This window comes from Salmo trutta, chromosome 5, assembly GCF_901001165.1.
Source record: "Salmo trutta chromosome 5, fSalTru1.1, whole genome shotgun sequence".
Classification (NCBI taxonomy): Eukaryota; Metazoa; Chordata; class Actinopteri; order Salmoniformes; family Salmonidae; genus Salmo; species Salmo trutta.
The window spans coordinates 47,240,372-47,264,364 of NC_042961.1; the positions used below are offsets into that span (position 1 = coordinate 47,240,372).

Sequence of the window (23,993 nt, forward strand, 5' to 3'; positions counted from 1 at the left end):
GTGTGCACACCAGTGGAGGCTGGTGGGAGGAGCTATAGGAGGATGGGCTCATTGTAATGGGTGGAATGGAATTAATGGAATGGTATCAAACATATGGAAACCACGTTTGACTCTGTTCCTTTTATTCCATTCCAGCCCCTACAATGAGCCCGCCCTCCTATAGCTCCTCCCACCAGCCTCCACTGGTACACACACACGGGTATGTACTTGTTTCTTCATGTTGGACACCTCCACCTAGGGTTCGTCACAGACTTCATAGGCCAGCTCCACCTTCACCCCCTTATGCACCATGTTCTTCAGAGGTACCCTGAAACATACACAGACAATTAGTTGACTCAGGTGTGCTACATAATGAGTGGTCAAATCACATCAAAACGTCCTCCAGCGATTTAGATTTTTACTGAAGGAGGATTTTAAGGTTACGACAAGAGAGCCGAGCTCAAGGAGAGATTTGCCTGTTGCCTCTTCCTCTCCATAACCTAAAGTGTCTTCCTCTCCTTAAAACCTTCCCTTCATTCGCTCTGATTTGAAAGGACAGATGACCCATCCTGTTTTATCAGACCACCAGCTGAAGGAGAGGAGTGTCACTTTAACCCACCATCCCGGAGGTCACCTACGAGGTGTTTTATTTGATATTGCGTCCGCGTTTCACCGTGTCCAGCACCACTCCCATCTACAGCACCTCCTTGGACCAGCCCGTCTTCTCCAGGGCTGCCTGCAACTCTGCCGTCAGGAACTTACACACTGTGGGGTTTACACAGACAGACAGACGGACTGACACAGAGCAGCCGTAGCGGTCCATGGGTAAAACCACTTGGGAAGCCAAGCCATAAAAAAAAAAGTCATATTACAACCTATGTGTTTTGATAACTGCAATGTTTGCTCTTTAACCCTGTTAGTTCATATGCCTTGTGATCGTGATATAAAGGCCTAAGGCCGAGACAATGAGAAGACATAATTCAACCACACCTTCATTCTTAAAAGAAACGGTTCCTAGAGAATACTCTAATGCTTCTTCAAATTGAAACTGTGGAGGAACCCCTATAAGTTAAGTTCTTCAAATAACCCCTTTTAATGGATCCTCAAATAACCTTTAAGGGTGGTCCAATCACATTGGTCAAATCACATTAATAACAATAATACACATAACAATAACGCAATATTTTAGTTCTCAGTATTTATTATGATTTTACTGGCAAAGGGTTAGGGTCCGTATCCATAGCCAGAATGATTTTGCAGTGCATGGTGATCGAACAGGTTTCCTGTTATATTCATCAGAGGTGTAGGGAGGGTGAAGTCTGTGAATCCCAAAAATAGTCATTATACAGATGATTAACAAAACATGCAGACAACAAAACTAATACCTTGGTTTTTGTGGTGAATGTGAATGAAAAAAAACTGTTTTGATAATGGTTTTCATTCACATACCTTGTCCATAATGTAGAGGCTTATGGGATATTCATTGAAGAGGTAAGGGAGGAGGATGGTAAATCTGATCTGCATAACATACCAATACCAATTGACATATCTTTGTATGCCTCCTCGTCTGTATACCTACAGACACAGACACAAAAGTGAGCAGTTCAGTCATCTGCACCCAATACAGCTAGCCTTCAACATATTCTTATAGCCTACATATTCTTACCTCTTTGTTGATTGTTATCCATTGAATTGTGTCCATTTTCTGTTTTAGAAAGATTTGCACAAATAAGAAAAGATAGATGGCATCAACATAAAACAATATCAATTTAGTTCATACAAGTGACAAACCTTACCTTAAAACCTCTTACATCTAGATGTGCCGCTAGTGGAACGCCTCGCCAATATCCAATGATAGAGCGTGGCGCGAATTACAAACTCCTCAAAAATCCAAAAACTTCAATTTTTCAAACATATGACTATTTTACAACATTTTAAAGACAAGACTCTCCTTTATCTAACCACATTGTCCGATTTCAAAAAGGCTTTACAACGAAAGCAAAACATTAGATTATGTCAGGAGAGTACCCAGCCAGAAATAATCACACACCCATTTTTCAAGCTAGCATATAATGTCACATAAACCCAAACCACAGCTAAATGCAGCACTAACCTTTGATGATCTTCATCAGATGACACAACGCATGTTTTGTTCAATCAAGTTCATATTTATATCAAAAACCAGCTTTTTACATTAGCATGTGACGTTCAGAACTAGCATACCCACCGAAAACTTCCGGTGAATTTACTAAATTACTCACGATAAACGTTCACAAAAAACATAACAATTATTTTAAGAATTATAGATACAGAACTCCTTTATGCAATCGCGGTGTCCGATTTTAAAATAGCTTTTCGGTGAAAGCACATTTTGCAATATTCTGAGTAGATAGCCCGGCCATCATGGCTAGCTATTTTGACACCCACCAAGTTTGGCACTCACCAAACTCAGATTTACTATAAGAAAAATTGGATTACCTTTGCTGTTCTTTGTCAGAATGCACTCCCAGGACTTCTACTTCAACACCCAATGTTGTTTTGGTTCCAAATAATCCATAGTTATATCCAAATAGCTGCGTTTTGTTCTTGCGTTCAAGACACTATCCGAAGGGTGATGCGCCGGCGCATATCGTGACAAAAAAATTCTAAATATTCCATTACCAGTACTTCGAAGCATGTCAAACGCTGTTTAAAATCAATTTTTATGAGATTTTTCTCGTAAAATAGCGATAATATTCCGACCGGGAGACCTTGTTTTCGTTCAAACACTGAAAATAGAAAATGGAGCCTTCACATGCACGCGCGCACCCGTGTCATTGTTCTCAGAACGACCACTTTCCAAAACCCCTACTGTTTTTCGCCCAGGGACTGCAGAGTCATCATTCCCCGTTCTGGCGCCTTCTGAGAGCCTATGGGAGCCTTAGAAAATGTCACGTTACAGCAGAGATCCTCTATTTTCAATAAAGAGGCTATAGAAGGACAATAAATGGTCAGACAGGGCACTTTCCATATAGAATCTTCTCAGGTTTTGGCCTGCCATATGAGTTCTGTTATACTCACAGACACCATTCAAACAGTTTTAGAAACTTTAGGGTGTTTTCTATCCAAATAAAATTATATGCATATTGTAGTTTCTGGGCAGGAGTAATAACCAGATTAAATCGGGTACGTTTTTTATCCGTCCGTGAAAATACTGCCCCCTGTCCTAAACAGGTTAAATTTAGGAAATCTTTACATTTTTCACTTAAGTGCCTGCACCTGTTGTCTTTTCAAATCAAAATGTTTCAGTTGGGCAGTTAGGTTCCTGCAAGAACCCCCAGGCACTAAGGAGGTTCTTTGATGAACCCCACCTCCTATGGGGTTCTTGGAAGAACCTTGTGGGGGGCATTTTCAGTGCCTACGGTTCTTCAAAGAACTTTGATGATCTTAGAGTTGAACCCTTCTTAGTTGTTGAACCCTTAATTTTTAGAGTGTTTGTTTCATCACAAAACCAGAGACCAACCTCTGTCTGGTGAAGGCCACAAAGGATATTGCATGTAACAAACAGTTACATGACCTACAGCATGATCAAGCAAGTTAATGTTTCCGACATTTTCACTAAACAACTATTGATTTAGAACCACAGAGAGTTACTGCAAGTTGCAAAGAAAACAGGAGCTGACACCACTATTCCAGCACCATTTCAATTTGAACATCATCAAATCACCTCTGCTTAGTCTAACAAAGTGACAACAAAAAGACACCAAAAACTATTTAGATCAGTCATCGACTAAGTAGAATGTGGCTGTCCATGCATTGTTCTGATTTCTGTGTGTGTGTGCGCATTCGTGCAAGTAGAAAAACATGTTGACTCACCCTACTTGTAGAGAAATGCCAATGACATCCTCCTCTCTTTCATGTTGAAGAAACGGTCTATCACTCTGTCATACGGTACACACCTTAACATTTTTGTTGTTGTCCTAGGCTACCTGGCTAAAATGCTTGCTCGTTAACCTAACTTCCTTTCATGGCTAGCGTTAGCTAGTTAACATTAGCCTTCTACATCTAGCTACATATTGAACTTCCATCCTCTCAGGCCAGGGGCACAATGTATACATTTATTGTTGGATAAGAATTGCTGTTATAATCATTGGCCAATATGAAGAATTAAGTAAACCACAAGTCCTAATCCCTATCTCCATCCATGGCTAATTTAGGAAAGTGCTAATTTTAGCTAGCTAGATAGCCACTGGAGGACAACAACACAACGAGATGCACAGCGAGTTTATGTCAGTGATATATGCTCTCCATGCCAAATCCAAACTGGCTTCCCTTGACACTTTGTTTTGGTGCCCCAGGACCATTCACAGCTAAACTCACAAAATTTAGCTCAACGCTGATTGGCTATTATTTTATCCCAAATATTATCAAGGGAGGCCAAATGCTCGCTGGCTTCCATGCATTCAATGCTACGGGCGTCAACAATTTCATACTCTTTTAGACCAGACAGCATCAGAAAGATGGCCTACACATACAGAGACAAAGGGGCACTGTTTCACTCGCTCAGATGCCTTTTCTGGTGAGATACATTCAGCCTCTGGCGAATTGAAAATTATGAAACACAACGAGACGAAAGAGAAATAATTTGATATCTTTTTTCTTTTTTTCTTGGTCAATTTTGTTAGGAAGTCTGGCTTCCCTTGGTAAGCATGAATACATGCCACTGCAGAGGAGTAGCATATACACTGCTTAAAGGCAATTAGCAAGACACCCCCAATAAAGGAGTGGTCTGCAGGTGGTGACCACAGACCACTTCTCAGTTCCTATGCTTCCTGGCTGATGTTTTGGTCACTTTTGAATGCTGGTGGTGCTTTCACTCTAGTGGTAGCATGAGACGGAGTCTACAACCCACACAAGTGGCTCAGATAGTGCAGCTCATCCAGGATGGCACATCAATGCGAGCTGTAGCAAGAAGGTTTGCTGTGTCTGTCAGCGTAGTGTCCAGAGCATGGAAGCGCTACCAAGAGACAGGCCAGTACATCAGGAGACGTGGAGGAGGCCGTAGGAGGGCAACAACCCAGCAGCAGGACCGCTACCTCCGCCTTTGTGCAAGGAGGAGCAGAAGGAGCACTGCCAGAGCCCTGCAAAATGACCTCCAGCAGGCCACAAATGTGCATGTGTCTGCTCAAACGGTCAGAAACAGACTCCATGAGGGTGGTATGAGGGCCCGACGTCCACAGGTGGGGGTTGTGCTTACAGCCCAACACCGTGCAGGACGTTTGGCATTTGCCAGAGAACACCAAGATTGGCAAATTCGCCCCTGGTGCCCTGTGCTCTTCACAGATGAAAGCAGGTTCACACTGAGCACATGTGACAGACGTCAGACGAGTCTGGAGACGCCGTGGAGAACGTTCTGCTGCCTGCAACATCCTCCAGCATGACCGGTTTGGCGGTGGGTCAGTCATGGTGTGGGGTGGCATTTCTTTGGGGGGCCGCACAGCCCTCCATGTGCTCGCCAGAGGTAGCCTGACTGCCATTAGGTACCGAGATGAGATCCTCAAACCCCTTGTGAGACCATATGCTGGTGCGGTTGGCCCTGGGTTCCTCCTAATGCAAGACAATGCTAGACCTCATGTGGCTGGAGTGTGTCAGCAGTTCCTGCAAGAGGAAGGCATTGATGCTATGGACTGGCCCGCCCGTTCCCCAGACCTGAATCCAATTGAGCACATCTGGGACATCATGTCTCGCTCCATCCACCAACGCCACGTTGCACCACAGACTGTCCAGGAGTTGGCGGATGCTTTAGTCCAGGTCTGGGAGGAGATCCTTCAGAAGACCATCCGCCACCTCATCAGGAGCATGCCCAGGCATTGTAGGGAGGTCATACAGGCACGTGGAGGCCACACACACTACTGAGCCTCATTTTGACTTGTTTTAAGGACATTACATCAAAGTTGGATCAGCCTGTAGTGTGGTTTTCCACTTTAATTTTGAGTGTGACTCCAAATCCAGACCTCCATGGGTTGATAAATTGGATTTCCATTGATTATTTTTGTGTGATTTTGTTGTCAGCACATTCAACTATGTAAAGAAAAAAGTATTTAATAAGATTATTTCATTCATTCAGATTTAGGATGTGTTATTTTAGTGTTCCCTTTATTTTTTTGAGCAGTGTATTTTGTTATAATGCATGTTAATTTAGGTTTCTTCACACATCCCATATAAGACAATACACTCACAGACAGACTTAGTTAGCGAAGTAACGTTAAATAGCTAACTAAGCTGCACAAGGCATCATCATCACATTGAATTTGTAGTCTACCTTCGCATCTATTGAGCAGTCTTTTGTCCTCGGCTGATATAGCGAAGATGCATACCCAAAGGAAGCACAAGAGAAAAAGTTAAATTGCAACTTTATTCTCACTTTTCGCCAGCTTGTTTCCCTAAATCTGTTTACAGAATCCACATTGGTAATTTTTGGGAGACCAGGGTGTTTTCACATTTTGTCCTCTCAGTCCTCTTTAAAGTGAACTCTTGGGGGGAAAAAAAGCAAAATAACTCAGTTGTCTTTGTATTCACACTGCCCTTGCCTTTGAATGAGGACTCAACTCTTTTGCCATTTCACTTCACCTATTTTGTGGTCTGAGTCCTCTTTGCATTCACATTGCTATGTTTAGAAAGGAACCAAAATATCTTTCCAAAATTAACTCAATGCACACTCAGAATGTGTTGTCGGACAGCTATATATACCTACTTACATTTTGGAAGCTAATAGATTGCATTTAGTTAAAAGATGTGAAATGATCATTGTAATCAGAAGATACTATTAACATGTACGTAAATATTATTGGTAACAGAATAAATAGCAGAAGAATAACTGCAAATGAATAATGCTGTTCAATTGTACACCCAATGTAGGCTACTGCCCCTTTAAGAGCTAGAATAGATTTTGCAGCCTGTTTTTTATATATCTTTTTTATTTTTATTTAACTAGGCAAGTCAGTTAAGAACTGACAATAACAGCCTACCCCGGCCAACGCTGGGCCAATTGTGCGCCGCCCTATGGGACTCCCAATCACGGGATACAGCCTGGATTCGGACTGTAGTGATGCCTCTTGCAATGAGTTGCAGTGCCTTAGACCACTGCGCCACTGTGATTCTCACCAAATATGTTGTTGTCTTACACTATTCAAACCCCTCAATCAAATAAACAGCTTATGAAGCTCTCTTAACCTATAGATCACATATTATATATATATTTTTAACCTTTATTTAACACATATTGTAAACAAAGAATCTCAACTAAAAACTCATCCTTGGCTATCGCTAATCAATATCAAAAATAGGACACGTTTTTTCCGCAAATCTGCACATCATCATCTTCTCTATTTTGTGGCATCAATGTGAGGGTTTATGGCAGGAGCAACGGTATTGCAGTAGTCTAGTGTTTGGTGAGTGTAATAATGACAAGCACAACTGGGGAGCTTTGTGTTCATATTGCCCTAAACAAAGGGAACCGGACCGAGGAATTCAAGCAAACCGGACTCAGACGACCTCGGGTTCGCATCGGGGGGCTCTTTTGAAGTGTCTGAGTTCCTTTTGAGTGTTCAAATTTCTCACAAAAAATTGTCTGAAAGGGACAAAGCATGAAAACACTCTCGGACTCACAGTAAGTAAATGTCAGTGCGCTGGCGCAGTGTGGTAGTCGACACTACCCAAAATAGGAAAAGGGGGATCGTGCCCATTCGAATTTAGGAAATCTAGTCGAGGTAGGGAACGGTGTTCAGAGCACACTTGTAAAATGTAAACACAACAATACAAAAAAAATATTCTAAGATACCAATGCATTTATTGGATCTCATGAGGATTTTATGAAGTGAATTTGGTTGGTGAGTTTGAGGCTTTGAAGTCCGAAGACCCCCACTGCTTGTCAGTGCTAGAATTCAGAACTAGGGCCTACTATTTATTTATAAACAATATTTATAAATAGGCAGTGTATATATGATTAATTATGACACAGCAAGGCTTGTAGTGTTCATGTCATGTCATTGTGGTGGTATTCTTGTTGACAGTTGGGCGTGAGTGAGGAAGATACTTCAGATAGGAAGAAGTTCAGGTATGAAGGAGTGAGTAGATTGATAAGCAAAGGTGGGGTTTATAAAGAGATGACTTATTTAGTGTGATTGTGACTAGCAGATACGGTAATATTTCATCCAATGCTTCATTGCAATCCAACTCGGGAATATCTCCTAAAATGGTGGTGTGCCTTTGTCAGAAAATTGCCTGGACATGCGCGTGTGCTCTTATGAGCATAAGTTTCCAGTCTGCAGTGGTATCTAGTCGATAATATTGTCCTGTCCCGCTGTTTCCTGTGTGCACACCGCAATCCAGCTTATAGCTGCAAATGTGAACAACATGACATAGATACATAGCTATTTCAATTTAAATGAGATTATCAGATTTGAGACCGGCAATGAAGGGGTTAAATGAGGGGGATGGGGAAGAGGAGAGGAGGAGGTGGGTGCCCCCTGCGGATGGGACATGCGCTTAATGACAACATGAGAGAGAGAGAGAGAGAGAGAGAGACAGTAAGGAAGGACCAAAAATAGAGAGAACGAGGGGTAAAGTGTGAATGAATGAAGATTTATGTGAATGTGTAAATGACAAGTATAAAGTGAGAGCGAGAGAGAGAGACAGACATAGAGAGAAAAAGAGAGGGGGAGGAGAAAGAGAGAAGGAGGGAGAGTGAGAGGGAGGAGAGGGGTCTTGCACATATAAAGTTGCTGGGGTAGTATGGGGTTCAGGGAGAGGACAGCACACTATACAGAGGATCTGAAGAGAGGAGCAGACCCAGCAGTAAGAGATACTTTCACTGATACCTTTACACACACACACACACACACACACACACACACACACACACACACACACACACACACACACACACACACAGGAGAAAGCGAGAGCAAGATCAATAAGTGGCTCAATGAAGAATGAAGAAACAACCAACCTGCACCGTAACGTGTATGTGCTGTGTGGGTTTGCATGGAATAGCCTACACACTAACAAGTTTAGCCTTGCATGGTCTCAAGTTCTCTTGATTGGTTAGTTTGTGTCTGCTCCCTCTGTCCTATGCTCCTGGGACAGTCCCATATGTGCACTCTTAGAAAAAAGGGGTCCAAAAAGGTTCTGTGGCTGTCCCCATAGGAGAACCCTTTTTGGTTCCAGGTAGAACTCTTTTGGGTTCCATGTAGAACCCTCTGTGGAAAGGGTTCTACATGGAAGCCAAAAGAGTTCTACCTGGAACCAAAAAGGGTTGTTCAAGTGTTTTCAAACGGGGACAGCCAAATAATCCTTTTTGGTTCTAGATAGCACCTTTTTTTTCCTACGAGTGTGGGTTAGAGGATGAAGAGTGTTTTTACTGTAATGGGGGAAACATTAGCATGTCTGAACGTAACCCTGTGGTGTTTCCCCAGTGTGAGGCTACAGTGGCTAGCTTTTGCTAATTGTGTGTTACAGTATATCACAGAGCAATGGAAGGAGTGAATATCCATTGTCTTTCTGGAGGGTAGGGTTACAGCAGCACACAGCTACACAGGTCTACTGATGTTACTGATGCCCTGTCACGGTTAAAGCCACAAACACTTCCACCAGACCTGGGTTCAACACTATTTAAAATAGTTGCAAATACCTTAGCTGGTCTTGACTGAGCATCCAGGCGCAATGGACTTAATTGAATAGTAGCAATCCCCGCCTATCTGGCAATCCATGCAGGCTAAAGACAAAGGTAAAAGGATTTGAAAGATTTCAAATTGTATTTGAACCCAGGTCTGACCGACACACACACACACACACACCTACACATCATATGAAGTCACGTAGGAATGGCACATGGCTGCACAGGTTGTGACAGGTTGAAAAGGGACATCACACATACAGCGTGTCACTCAACTGTTACATATCCACAAACACACTTAGACGCTTTAAAAAGTCACAAGCAACGTCGCTCATGTCAGAACTACACACACAGAGAAGTCAGACAAAGAGAGGCACACACACACACACACGCACGCATGCACGCACGCACACACACACACACACACACACACACACACAAACTGAAGATAAAATGAATGACAATAGCCCCAAACATTAAGAATTGCTATTCATGCTGTAATAACAGCATGTAACACTTGCTAAAATCATATCATGTTTTTTTATTCAACTTTTATTGGAACCAGGAAATCCATTGAACATAAAGAACATGTTTTCCACGGGAGAGCTGGTCAAGATGTCACTATAAACACTGGAAAACTACCACAAGACCTACAGCTGGTCTGCGAGCCTCTATGGGTTGCCTTAGAAACGGAGAAGACAGGCAGGAACAACAGAAGCTGACCCTATAGCTCCATACAACCTCTCTCTCTCTCTCTCTCTCTCTAACATCCTCTATTGGATATATGGGTGTCCAGAAGAGGCTTTCCTGACATTTAGCTTCCCTAGATAACATTATACTGTATTGGACCAATCAGATGGAACTGCATTTATGACTAAGAGGGAGTGTTTCACGGGACGTACCTGAGCTCCAGGAAGTTGCTCATACCGGGAACCAAAGTGGATACAGTGACAATCCATCTGGAACAGGTATTCACTGTACTTAGTTAGAATATTTCATTTGATTTATTTACTTATTTGAATATGTACAGGTTAACAACTGGGCATTAAGACATATTAACAGATTGAGACGTTATATTGCAGAGAAACACTGTAGCAAGGCTTCTGTCATTCTTACCTTTGTCATGCACAGAGGATAGGTTCTTTTCAGTTCTGCCATACTCTCATAGACAGAACCAATATCAGTTCATTTTAGAATTGCTAATGTGAAGAAGTGCTTCTCGTCTTTAACTTCCCTTAACATGGCGGCCGGGGAGGAAAAGTCAGAGTGTAATTTACTAATGTTGGCCTGTGTGTGTGTGTGTCTCTGTGTGTGTGTCGGTACTTAGCACCACTAGATCCCCAGCCACCTACACCACACACACACACACACACACACACCGTCTCCTGGCATAAACACTGACACAGAATCGCACCTGGCTCACACACACTAATGCACACACACACACTCTGATGCACACACTCAATCACATAGACACACACACACTGACGCACACACACACACACACACAGTGATGCACGCTCATACACACTCTGCTGGCTGGTGTCTGCCCCCTTGGCAGTAGCTAGGTCTAATGACTGTGTCCTCACCTCATGTCCCCTCCCCCTGACCCCGATGACCTTAACGTTAACCCTTCCAGCTCCACACTTTTCATTTGTGTGATGTACTATCTGTGAATACCTTACTTTCTATTTCTCGTGTGTTTTTTCTTCTACTTGACTTTTTAATGAATGTTTCATAGTAAAGGGAAAGGAAAGGGACAGGGGGATACTAGTCAGTTGTACAACTGAATGCCTTCAACTGAAATGTGTCTTCCTACTACTGATATTGATTAATGCATTGTTGTGAAAGAGCAAGAAAGAAAGTCATTTCACTGTACTAGTGCATGTGACAATAACAACATGAAACTATCTAACCCTAGACACCAATAGAATGAGAGGATATGTAATATCATGTTGTAAATAGCGAAATGAGCAGACATTCTCCGTGCTGTTCCCCCATATCCTCTCTCATGCCCCATCTCTTTCTCTCTCAATCCCTGTTTCCACTTTTTCTCTCTCATCCTCAGTATGCCAGAGAGGGTGTATGGGTTCCAGGGGCAGAGTTTCCACAAACTGAAGAGGGCGTGTCTGCGGCGGGGCAAGCTCTTCCAGGACCCCCTCTTCCCCCCCTCTGCACTGTCACTCTTCTACAAACGAGACCCACCCCCTGGACTCACATGGAAGAGACCACGGGTGAGAGATTGGGGGATGGAGGGGAGAGAGAATTGGAAAGAGTGAGTGGATGAGTGCTAAGGAGGTGCAAGTGTCAAACGCAATTTCATCAATTTCTGGAATTTTCCAGCCCTAAAGCCAGGTTTGGTAATTTACCTGTCTAACATCAGCTCTTGTGCTGAGGTGGGAGGGGAGGCAATAGTTGAGGTGTGTCCCCAGCTAGCACATAACGTTCTAAGAACCATATGTTTGTTAGAGCTTGGTGAGAGTGTGGTTGTCCTATGGTTATTTTGCATACAATCTTCCCACAATGTTCTGAGAATGTTGCAGGATACCCAGGTAGCACATAAGGTTCTGAGAACCATGTTTCTTAGTTGGTAATTTCAGTACTTCAGCATAACGTATTCTACAGGTTTACTCATGGTTCTGTTTAAAGTCATGTTCTCAGAATGTTCAGAAAACATTACAGCGTTCTTCTGTGGGAATTTCAGTACTTCAGCAAAACATTTTCTGTAGGTTTCCTCATGGATTGTGTATGTGAGACATTCAGAGGGTGAATGGGCAAGACAAAATATTTAATGTGGTATGTTAAGAACTGCAGCTTTGATGGGTTTTTCACACTCAACAGTTTCCCGTGTGCATCAACAATGGTCCACCATCCAACGGACATCCAGCCAACATGACAACTGTGGAAAGCATTGGAGTCAACATCCTTGGTCCATGCCCAGACAAATTGAGGCTTTCCTGAGAGCAAAAGGGAGTGAAACTCAATATTAGGGAGGTGTTCCTAATGTTTTGTACACTCAGTGTATGTAAAACAAAGGGAAATAACATTGTTGACTGCAATGGGCCTGTGAAGATTTCATGCAGCGCTAATGGGAAGTTTTAAGTTTAACCACAAAAAGCAGGTTTTACTAACGCAGGTGATAATGGATTTAGCCATGATGCACAGTGCCCATGGAAGGAGAGATGTGCCTTTTGTGCGGGTGAATCTCATATTTAGAAACATTAAAAAAAAAATGGTTTCCCTGCATTTCGTTGAATTTGACAAAAATCAAGCATAGCCTTTCCTTCCACTTAATCATGTCTGGTTTAGCAGCATCGCACAGATGCATCTTTTTATCCTGGCCATTAGCCAACAGACTATAAATAAAGTTTTTTTGAATGGTCTACTGAAAGTGCTGTGACATATTTCGGAAGGTTTTTGCCCTCATGCTTTTTCAATATTCACAATTCACATACCTGCATACTTCATTTTGTTTGTTCAAATAGGCTACCCATCCCAATTTTCAAAGAGCACTCCTTGCCCAATTATCAAAGACACGCACCTCCAAACTATTCAGTCCTCCTATATTAACTATGGATTTTTGGGAGAATCTGCCTAGCACATAGACAACGATACAATAGTGTAGTCAATTTTTGCTTATTGACTACGTTTGGCATGTCCATGTCCAGACTGCAATTTACAGGAGGCCTAGCCCCTATATATGTGTGAACGCTGTAGCCTATGTTTAACAATATATTTCCATATTGAAGCAAAGCAAGTTGAACAATGCGGACCACAAACATGTTCAACATATTTAGCAAATATGGGGCAGGATATTTAACGACCTAGGCTAATATTCAAATTGGAGTTGATGACAACGCAATACATAAAAGACCGTAAATCCCGATAACACATTATTCCATCAAAATCAATCAGTCAATGTATTTTTCTGTCTAAAACCACACACTCGTGCTGGACCTCTGGACTCCCCTACATGCCCTTTCCCCGTGGCAGGGGGCACCAGTCTAAGTCTCCAGTCTAATTCTAGTCATCCACTCAGCAGGTTTTATTCCAGATCTAGTTAATTAAAGCATTTCTAAAAGGACCAGATGCGTCAGGACAGAGAAACCCGACCCGGTCCAGAGTGTGTGTGGCGCGTGTTGCGGATTAGGATCTGAGAAATGACCAGGGTATCAGTGTGTGTTTATAAAAGAAACGCTTGATTTAAATAGCATATGTCTGTGATGACGAGTGGGGAAGGGAAGTGTAGTGGTGTGTCTTCAAGGTTGGCTATTTATTGGATATGAGGTTGTGGTTGTATGTAGTCTTAACATGTAAGGCATACAGTGCATTCAGAAAGCATCCAGACCCCTTGACTTTTTCCACATTTTGTTATGTTACAGCCTTATTGTGAAATGCCTTATTTACATAAGTATTCAGACTGTTTGCTATGAGACTCGGAATTAAGCTCAGGTGCATCCTGTTTCCATTGATCATCCTTGAGATGTTTCTACAACTTGATTGGAGTCCACCTGTGGTAAATTCAAATGATTGGACATGATTTGGAAAGACACACACCTGTCTATATAAGGTCCCACAGTTGACAGTGCATGTCAGAGCATAAACCAAGCCATGAGGTCGAAGGAATTGTCCATAGAGCTCCGAGACAGGATTGTGTCGAGGCACAGATCTGGGAAGGGTACCAAAAAATGTCTGCAGTATTGAGGGTCCCCAAGAACTCAGTGGACTCCATCATTATTAAATGGAAGAAATTGTCCATCCACCAAGACTCTTCCTTGAGCTGTCCGCCCGGCCAAACTGAGCAATCAGGGGAGAAGGGCCTCAGCCAGGGAGGTGACCAAGAATCCGATGGGCACTCTGACAGAGCTCCAGAGTTCCTTTCAGAGTACCTTCTAGAAGGACAACCATCTCTGCAGCACTCCACCAATGAGGCCTTTATGGTTGAGTGGCCAGACACTCCTCAGTAAAAGGCACATGACAGCCCGCTTGGAGTTGGCCAAAAGGCACCTAAATGACTCTCAGACCATGAGAAACAAGATTCTCTAGTCTGATGAAACCAAGATTGAACTCTTTGGCCTGAATGACAAGCGTCACGTCTGGAGGAAATCAGCTAGCTAGCTGGCAAGCTATGATGTACTTGATTTGAATTTGTTCTGCTGCTTACATCTGCCTCTTACAAACATGCAGTCAAATTGTCCCCTTCTCTGTCCCTAAAGCCTGTCGCACACTTCCCAGTCAAAACAGTTATTATTTGCATATTTTCGGACAACATTTTGTAGTGTTTTGGTGTTCAGCAGGTCGAAGTTCGGTAGCCGAAGTCTATGCCGAAGTCTATGCGCCTTTGTCGGTGATTGGTCAACAGTATGGACAGGATGGATGGGATTCTTCCACTCAAGTGTCATTCAACTAGTTTTCGTGTACATTTTTGATACATTGATAAATAAACTTGAAATACTGCACCAAAAATCTTAGTTAGATGTAAAATTGCGCAACTAATACCTCCTCTGCAAAAACATCCAAATGAATTACAGATTTCTCGATTTATCTTAGATTACTTCTGACTATTTTGCTACAGCGCCTCAAGAGGGACAAACATTAATATTTACGCTTTTTCTAGTTTTTCAAGCAAAGGTCTTATGCGAGGGAGTATGCGTGGCACAGACGTTCACTTCGCCAAGCCGAGTTCTGCTAGGAGCAAACCGAACCTAGTATGGGGGCGCCTTAACAGTGAGAGACACACCTGACACATCCAACTCAAAAGTAGCCTCCTATACATAGACAAAACTGCCACGGGGGATGCCGGGACTTGTTTTTGGATGGAAGCTGTAGAGATCGGTAAGAACTGCCACTTCTGTAGCCAAATATCTCATTCATAATTTTATATGTTTTATGTATTAAACAAGTAATGTCAAACTGTGTAGAATTGCAAGGAAATGCCTTTTAAAATGTCCAAAAACCTTCTGTCTACTGTTTCGCGCATGCTCCTACCAGTATTCAAGTCTCCCCGTCCGGCGCCCGCAGTCAGTGTCCACTGCATGCAGAGGAGTGCGCTCTTGGGGCAGTAGGGCGGATGGGGAATTGTCTGATATTCAAGAGCTTATGAAATTAGCTAGTTTGATGTGCAATTCATTTCACTTCAAATGAAAAGCAAAATGAAAAGAGACTCAAAATGTAATGTTAAAAGTAATTCATAAAATAAATAAAAAATCCACAGAGCTGACAGGGCACTTTTCTGTAGGAGGGCAAAAGGGCTGGTACTGGAGGACTGGTTGAGCCCTATCTGTGCACGTGCCTGACACTATAGGTGGTAGCTAACCTCACTCTTTTCTGTAGTGTGTTCCTCATGCTCTGTGCAGGTATTTTAAGCGTGCATCCACCGGGGGTCAAATGATAGGATGACATCTGTCACCTCACTCTGCAGTGAGACACACACTCACTCATATAATCGCGCAAGCGCGCACACACACAGGATGCTTGGACACTGTGAACTTCCCTTACTCAGCTATCATCCAGTCAGCTTCATACTTCATCCATTAGGTTGAACATGATATCATCTAAGGGAAAATGAAGTTCATAACTTTTCTAAAGTTACATTTGTACAGGTTATGTCCTGTGTGGGCGTGTGTGTGTGTAGCAGTGTGTGTGTGTTAGTGTATGAGTGTGTGTATCCTTATAACTCTGCTGTGACCTGATACTGTCAAAACTAAGATCAACAGCTCCAATTGGACAGGATCTCTCTCTTCTACACTGCTCTGACATCAAAGTCAAATAAGCGTAAACTGGATCAACACACTAGTCCTGACAAATACAATGGCACCATGACAAGATAAACTAGATCCAATAGGCTTACTGTACTGTACAGTATGTTGCACCCAGTTTACTTTTGGGCCTATAATACATTAGAATACTCTCTCTCTCTCTCTCTCTCTCTCAGGAGCTGTGTAAGGACCCTCGTCTCTTTGTGGACGGCATCAGCACGCGGGATCTGCACCAAGGCAGTCTGGGTAACTGCTGGATGGTGGCGGCCACTTCCTGTCTGGCCTCAGAACCCTCACTGTGGAAGAAGGTGAGGGGTCAAAGGGCAGAAGATAAATCTCTGTAGGTCACCTCACTGGTTTACTTCCTGGTCACTGATTTATAGCTTAATCTGACACGTTAGCGCTGGGCTGGACCAAAAACCTGCACACCCTGTGACCACTGTAATAACACATTCAATAACCACCCATGAAAACTTTAAAAAAATACATTTATTTGATTGGTTTAAACTACCAGGTCATTCCTGACCACGTGGAGCAGGAGTGGAACCCCAAGCGTCCCGACCTGTACGCCGGAATCTTCCACTTCCGCTTCTGGCGGCTGGGGCGCTGGACAGACGTGGTGGTGGACGACCGCCTGCCGGTCAGTGAGGACGGAACGCTGCTCTTCTGCCGCTCAGCCACGCCACGGGAGTTCTGGAGCGCCCTGCTGGAGAAGGCCTACGCCAAGTGAGACTTTAAACTATGCTAAAGCCAAGAACCAGCTGAGAAATTAGATTTCAGGTTGGCTAAGAGAAAGGTTGTTAATCAGTCAATTAATATCTTATTGTCCCAGTTGCACCTAGTAAATTGTTATCTAATGAATACATTATAAACTGGGTGGTTCGATCCTTAAATGCTGATTGGCTGACAGCCGTGGTATATCAGACCACGGATATGTATACCACGGGTATGACAAAACATGTATTTTTACTGCTCTAACTACGTTGGTAATCAGCTCATAATAGCAATAAGGCACATCGGGGGTTTGTGATATATGGCCAATATACCATGGCTAAATGCGGTGTCCAGGCACTCCGTGTTGCGTCGCGCATAAGAACAGCCCTTATTGGCCATATACCACACCTCCTCGGGCCTTATTGCTTAAGTATACACCACACAGCAAATACACACTTGGCAAAATAAACCCCATTCCACCCCTTCAATGTCTCTCCTCATCCTCAACAATTCCCCTCTTTCCCGGTCTTCCAACCTTCGTATTCTCCCCTCTGTTCCCAAGCCACTAATCTCCCCCTCTCTTCTCTCGCCAAGGTTGAACGGCTGCTATGAGGCGTTGGAAGGCGGTAACACGGCAGAGGCCCTGGTCGACTTCACAGGGGGTGTGTCAGAGCCCCTAAGCCTGGACAGGGAGGCCCTCACCCTGCACCTCAATCAGAGGAGGGCTCTGTTCCAGACCCTGGCCAAGGCTCATGGACGCAGTGCCCTCATCACCTGCTCCATACGGGTCAGTGAACAAAAGACGTTTCTCTGTTTAACGGCAGATCTAGGATCAGCTTACCGTCCCCAAAACGTAACAGCAACCACGTGTGGGGAAAATGTTTCATTAACCTTAGATCAGTGAATTAGTACTAAAAGATCAGCTTGACTGTGGAACTTTAATCCATCACAATACCAGAGACCATTACTGGAGGCCTCAATCTAAACTGGTGCCCACATGCCCTAGATATTACATGTGCATGCAGGGTGGTAATGAATGGTTTGGGATTGGGCCAGAGAGATTCTATGAATGTCATTCTAGCAGAGAGGTCACCTCTGAATACTGTACTGTACTGGGTCATAGAGAGACAGTTGGCTATATAGTGGCTATGTTAAGCATAGTCCAGCATTAACAATGTTAACACCAACCTTTACTGTACTATGTCAGGAGTGACACTGCATGCTCTCTATCCTGGCACGTTCTCTTGTCTTTGACTTGTTCGCTCTCTGCCCTTCCTCTTTCCTGTCCTCATAAACACTCCAGATGCATGCCTTTATTGATTAATGGTCTGTATTGTTTATTGTGTAGTTATAGTATCGTGCATGATTCTTATTAAACAAATCAGGGCACCTTCATAGAGTGCCTGTATTGTGTATTGATATTAGTGTATTTCTATTGTGTATTGTATTGCATATCTGTATTCTCTCTCTCTCTCTTTGTCTGTGTCTCTCTGTCTGTCCCAGCCAGCAGAGGGGGAGACAGTAGAGTCAGTACTAGACTGTGGTCTGGTGCGGGGCCATGCCTACGGTATCACCGCGGTGAGGAAGGTGCGTCTGGGGGAGTGGTCGCTGCTGGGTGGCTGTGGTGGTCGCCTCTGCATGGTGCGCATGAGGAACCCATGGGGTACAGCCGACTGGACCGGGCCCTGGAGTCAGGGGTGAGGGGGCTACTACTGTACTGTTCATAGGTCAAGGTCAAGGTAGCCCCACTTGGGTCATAACAAATGTCAGGATCTGGCTGGAAACATGTTTTTGTCTATTTTGGTTGGCCACAAAATTGGAGGGTCTCATAGCAAAGCACACATGAAGGGAACCACTGACACAGAGCCCTTTTGCGCCACCTTCAGGTCTCAACATTGGCAGCAGGTTGGTCGTGGTGAAAGGGAGAAGATGGGCCTCATAGTCAGAGATGTGGGGGAGTTCTGGTAAAGACAAACAGTCAAATAAACGCTACTCTTTTAACAGAAAACAACTCCAATTCTCAATGCATAGCATACGTTAACAAATACACTTCAATTCATCCTGAAAAGCTAAATAAATCGGGTTTTTCACCTCTCCTCTCAGGATGGAGTTTGAGGACTTCTGCCGTTACTTCACAGACGTGGTGGTGTGTCGTCTGGTGGAACGATCCCTGCTGTGGCCCAGAACTCACTGGAGAGAAGTACGCTGCCCTGGGGAGTGGGCTCCAGCCCCTAACACACCCGGCACCCTCCTCTCCAGGCGCCAGGCACCCAACCTGGGGAAGAATGCTGCCAAGCCTGGGGGGTTGAACCAGACTCAGAGAGGGGACCGGAAAGAGGCAAGACTGGGGGAGAGACAGAGGGGAGGAGGAGGTCGAGCTGTTCGTGGTGGAGGGAGGGAAAAAATGGTTGTTGCGAAAGAAGGGGAGAAGAAGACGAAGAGGAAGGAGGAGGGGGTGAAGGAGGAGGGAGAGGTGGATGGAGGATGGGATGAGCAGGCTGATAAGAAGAGTAGGTGTGGAGGATGCATCAACCACAAAGACACTTTTCTACACAACCCCCAGGTGAGCCTACACTTCAGCTAGGTTCATGCTCATAACAACTGGTTAAATGGTTCCAGGAAGAGGTCCAGTTTATCCTACACTCACAATACGTTTGGTTATGACTGGGTGGGGGAGAACTGTCTCGTCCTAATTTAGCTGTTACATTCGGACTGTAGTGATCAACACATTCTTGATATTCTGAGAAGGACACTCAGGATGCTAGAATAGTATCTCAAATATAGTATGCATATACCACAAGCATGCAAATAGCTTGTGTTGCTGAAATTGTAAGGAATTAAGATTAACTATTTGGGCAACTGCTACAATCTTAATGGCATGGAAATAGACCTTGTGAAAGCCTATTCAGAGTGGTGCTGTTGGAAACAACATTGCTAAGCTAAAAACAACATGGCTGACACTAAGCTATATTAGTGGTACTCTAAAACTGCTACTGTAGGACTCTCTCTCCCCTTCTCTCTCTCTTTCTCCCCTTCTCTCTCTCTCTCTCCCTTTCATTTTTTTTTTATCCCAGCCCCCATCCCCCATCCCCGCAGGAGGCCTTTTGGTAGGCTGTCATTGTAAATAAGAATTTGTTCTTAACTGACTTGCCTAGTTAAAAAAAAGGTTGCATAAAAATATAAATAAATTCTCTCTTTCTCCCCTTCTCAGTTCATGTTTGAGGTGCAGGGAAAGGAGGATGAGGTGTTGATCTGTCTGCAGCAGGAGGACAGGAGGATAAAGAGGAAGGATGGAGGAGGAGAGAATCTGCCCATCGGCTTTGAGGTGCTGAGGGTGAGTCACATGGCTTCAAAAGGGCCACTGTAGAACGCTATAGTACAGCCGAGGTGTGTGTGTGTGTGTGTGTGTGCATATGACCGTGTGTGAATACTCCATATTTCCTGTGTGTGTTTTACCCTCTATTCATTCACCCTCCACCCCTGTCATCAGGTGGAGGTGAACCGGCTAAGCCGTGTGCAGTGTGTGGTGGAGCAGGCAGCGAGCTCTGTGTACATGGACTCCCGTAGTGTGGCCCTGCGAGTGTCCCTGGGCCCCGGCCGCTACGCCCTCCTGCCCACCACCTTCCAGCCCGGGGCCACCGGACACTTCCTGATACGCCTCTTCTCACATTCCCACCTCAGACTCAGGTTAGGGGTGGGAAGGGGGAATGGGGTGATTGTTAGAAATGAAGGAATAGAATGTACTGTATGTTAGGAATGAAGGAATTAAATGTGTTAGGAATGAAGGCATTAAGAATGTCAAGTGTTTGTCTGAGTTTCCCTCTGCATTTAGCATGTCAGCACCAGATAATGATCGATTCTATCGATTCTCCCCCTTTTCCACTTCACTAATATTATTTATCTCCCTCCCTCTCTCTCTCTCTCTCTCTCTCTCTCTCTCTCTCTCTCTCTCTCTACCTTCTGTTAGTGAGTTGAGAGAGGAGTTGCCTGCTCCCTCACTGTGGCAGTGTTGTCTTCCCCAGCCCAGTATAGTAACCACCGTCTACCTGCGTCGAGCATCTGGACTCAGCCAGCCTAAACAGACAGGTATATATTACATCACTGTGACATTACGCCATAACATTATCATAACATACATTATCAATATCAGAACATACATTTTACACATACAGGATTAATATCATAACATACAGGATTAATATCATAACATACAGGATCAATATCATAACATTCATTATCAATATCATAGCATTCGTGATAAAAATCCATGATCAATAGCATGCATTATAAACATACATTATCAATATCATATCATACATTATAATTATACATGATCAATATCATTACATGCATTATCAATATCATAACATACATTATCAGAAAATATATTACCATCATACGGAATGGTGGCTTTTACCAACTGGCCACATGTAATCTCATTGTATACAAACCTCGATGTCCATCTTTTACAAGATTACAAAGACTACAAACATGAGACTAATATTCTATGTATTGTGTCTGTGTTGTGTAGCACCAGATGTGTATGCGGTGATCTGGTGTGAGGACGACACCATAAGAACACGTGTGTTCAAGGAGGATGGAAACCCAGAGTTCAACATCAGAGCCATTTTCTACAGGAGAAACCCAGACGCACATATTAGCATTGAGGTTAGAAATATACACATCTCAGTGAGACAAACACAGACACATCAGTTAGACACACACACACACACACACACACACACACACACACACACACACACACACACACACACACACACACACACACACACACACACACACACACGGGTAGATACAGTAATTGAAGTATTATGATTGTAGTTATATTCAGGGACGTAATATTTTCTTTTCTTTGTATGTATGTGTGTGTATGTATGTATGTGTGTGTATGCTTGCACGTGTGTGTGTGTGTTTAGTTGTGGAGCTATGGTCTACTGTGGGACACACTACTGGGCGGGGCTCGGCTCCAGACTAGCGACAGTGAGAAAGGGCGGAGCCGGGTGATTGACCTGCAGGGTGGCCAATCACGGTCAGGATCCAGGGGCTGTATCTATGTGGAAACCTCATCCAGCGAATGCCTAACAGACTTATAACTGACAGCTGGGGCTTGTACCACCCACGATACAACCATGCAATCTGGAGGAGGCCGCAGATTTGGACGAAAATATATCCGGTTCAATAGCTTTATCCATTGGAACTCCCATAAATAACAAAGACAAATACCTCTTTGAATTAACTTCATGCATATACACTGAACAAAAATATAATTGCAACATGTTTCATGAGCTGAAATAAAAGATCCCAGAAATGTTCCATATGCACAAAAAGCTAATTTCTCTAAAAGTTGTGCACACATTTGTGTACATTAATATTAGTGAGCATTTCTCCTTTGCCAAGATAATCCATCCACCTGACAGGTGTGGCATATCAAAGTGCACATTGTGCTGGGGACAATAAATGGCCACTCTAAAATGTGCAATTTTGTCACACAACACAATGCCACAGATGTCTCAAGTTTTGAGGGAGCGTGCAATTGGCATGCTGACTGCAGGAATGTCCACCAGAGCTGTTCCCAGAGAATTTAAAGTTAATTTCTTTACCATAAGCTGCCTCCAACGTCGTTTTAGAGAATTTGGCGGTACATCCAACCAGTCTCACAACTTGTGTGGGCGAGTGGTTTGCTGATGTCAACGTTGTGAACAGAGTGCCCCATTGTGGCGGTGGGGTTATGATACGGGCAGGCATAAGCTACGGACAACGAACACACTTGCATTTTATCGTTGACAATTTGAATGCACAGAGATAACGTGACGAGATCCTGAGGCCCATTGTCGTGCCATTCATCTGCCGCCATCACCTCATGTTTCAGCATGACAATGCACGGCCCCATGGCGCAAGGAACTGTACACAATTCCTGGAAGCTGAAAATGTCCCAGTTCTTTGATGGCCTGCATACTCACCATGTCATCCATCAAGCATATTTGGGATGCTCTGGATCGAAGTGTACGACAGCGTGTTCCAGTTCCCGCCACTATCCAGCAACTTCGCACAGGCTTTGAAGAGGAGTGGGAGAACATTCCACAGGCTACAATCAACAGCCTGATCAACTCTATGTGAAGGAGAGGTGTCGCACTGCATGAGGCAAATGGTGGTCACACCAGATACTGACTGGTTTTCAGATCCACGCCCATACCTTTTTTTAACCTCTTAAGGATCGGACCCTTTTTCAAATTTTGCCTAAAATGACATACCCAAATCTAACTGCCTGGAGCTCAGAATCTGACGCAAGGATATGCGTATTCTTGATACCACCTTTTTTTTAAGGTATCTGTGACCAACAGATGCATATCTGCATTCCCAGGCATGTGAATTCCATAGATTAGGGCCTAATGAATTGATTTCAATTGACCGATTTCCTTCTATGAACTGTAACTCAGTAAAATCTTTGAAATTGTTGCATGTTGCATTTATATATTTGTTCAGTGTAGTTATGAGAACTCATCACTACTGAGTAAAGGGGAATCATTTGGAACACACAAGCACAGTGATCAGTTTGTTGTTCATTACTAGTGCAGTGGAGATAAGTTCATGTGTAAAATACATGCCCTAGTTTTACATCTCTGCTGGTCAGACCTTGTAGGTCACAGCATGATCCTAAACAAAAATAATCAAACTGTGAAACATTATTGGTTCTGGACAGTTACCAGCTGCCAAGGTTATCTGAAGTTGTGTCCAATGCTCATCATAAAAAACCTACAGACCGCTGTGAATTAATTAGAAATATGTACCATCTTAAAAAAATAAATAAAAATTAGATTAAAAAAGATACCAATTGCGCAAAAGCTGGTGGAATCAACGTTGTTTCA

The 23,993-nt window shown here is 43.6% G+C and overlaps 1 protein-coding gene across 1 annotated transcript; it reads left to right on the forward strand.

Annotated features, from left to right (window-relative positions):
- The first annotated feature begins 10,391 nt into the window (after positions 1–10,391).
- Positions 10,392–22,292, forward strand: LOC115194286 (calpain-5-like). Its single transcript, XM_029753892.1, has 13 exons — positions 10,392–10,602; positions 11,703–11,868; positions 16,569–16,700; positions 16,907–17,118; positions 17,701–17,893; positions 18,610–18,803; positions 18,993–19,070; positions 19,210–19,669; positions 20,318–20,440; positions 20,597–20,793; positions 21,074–21,192; positions 21,638–21,774; positions 22,044–22,292. The coding sequence occupies exons 2-13, from the start codon at positions 11,704–11,706 to the stop codon at positions 22,218–22,220; spliced, it is 2,187 nt and encodes a 728-aa protein (XP_029609752.1). The 5' UTR covers positions 10,392–10,602; position 11,703; the 3' UTR covers positions 22,221–22,292.
- Positions 22,293–23,993: the final 1,701 nt, after the last annotated feature.

Bases quoted from the DNA above. Each gene is read 5' to 3' on its own strand.
- LOC115194286 (XM_029753892.1), top strand. From the start codon at position 11,704: ATGCCAGAGAGGGTGTATGGGTTCCAGGGGCAGAGTTTCCACAAACTG. The intron at 16,701-16,906 runs GTGAGGGGTCAA...TTAAACTACCAG, and splicing joins AACCCTCACTGTGGAAGAAG to GTCATTCCTGACCACGTGGA. The intron at 19,071-19,209 runs GTAAAGACAAAC...CTCTCCTCTCAG, and splicing joins AGAGATGTGGGGGAGTTCTG to GATGGAGTTTGAGGACTTCT.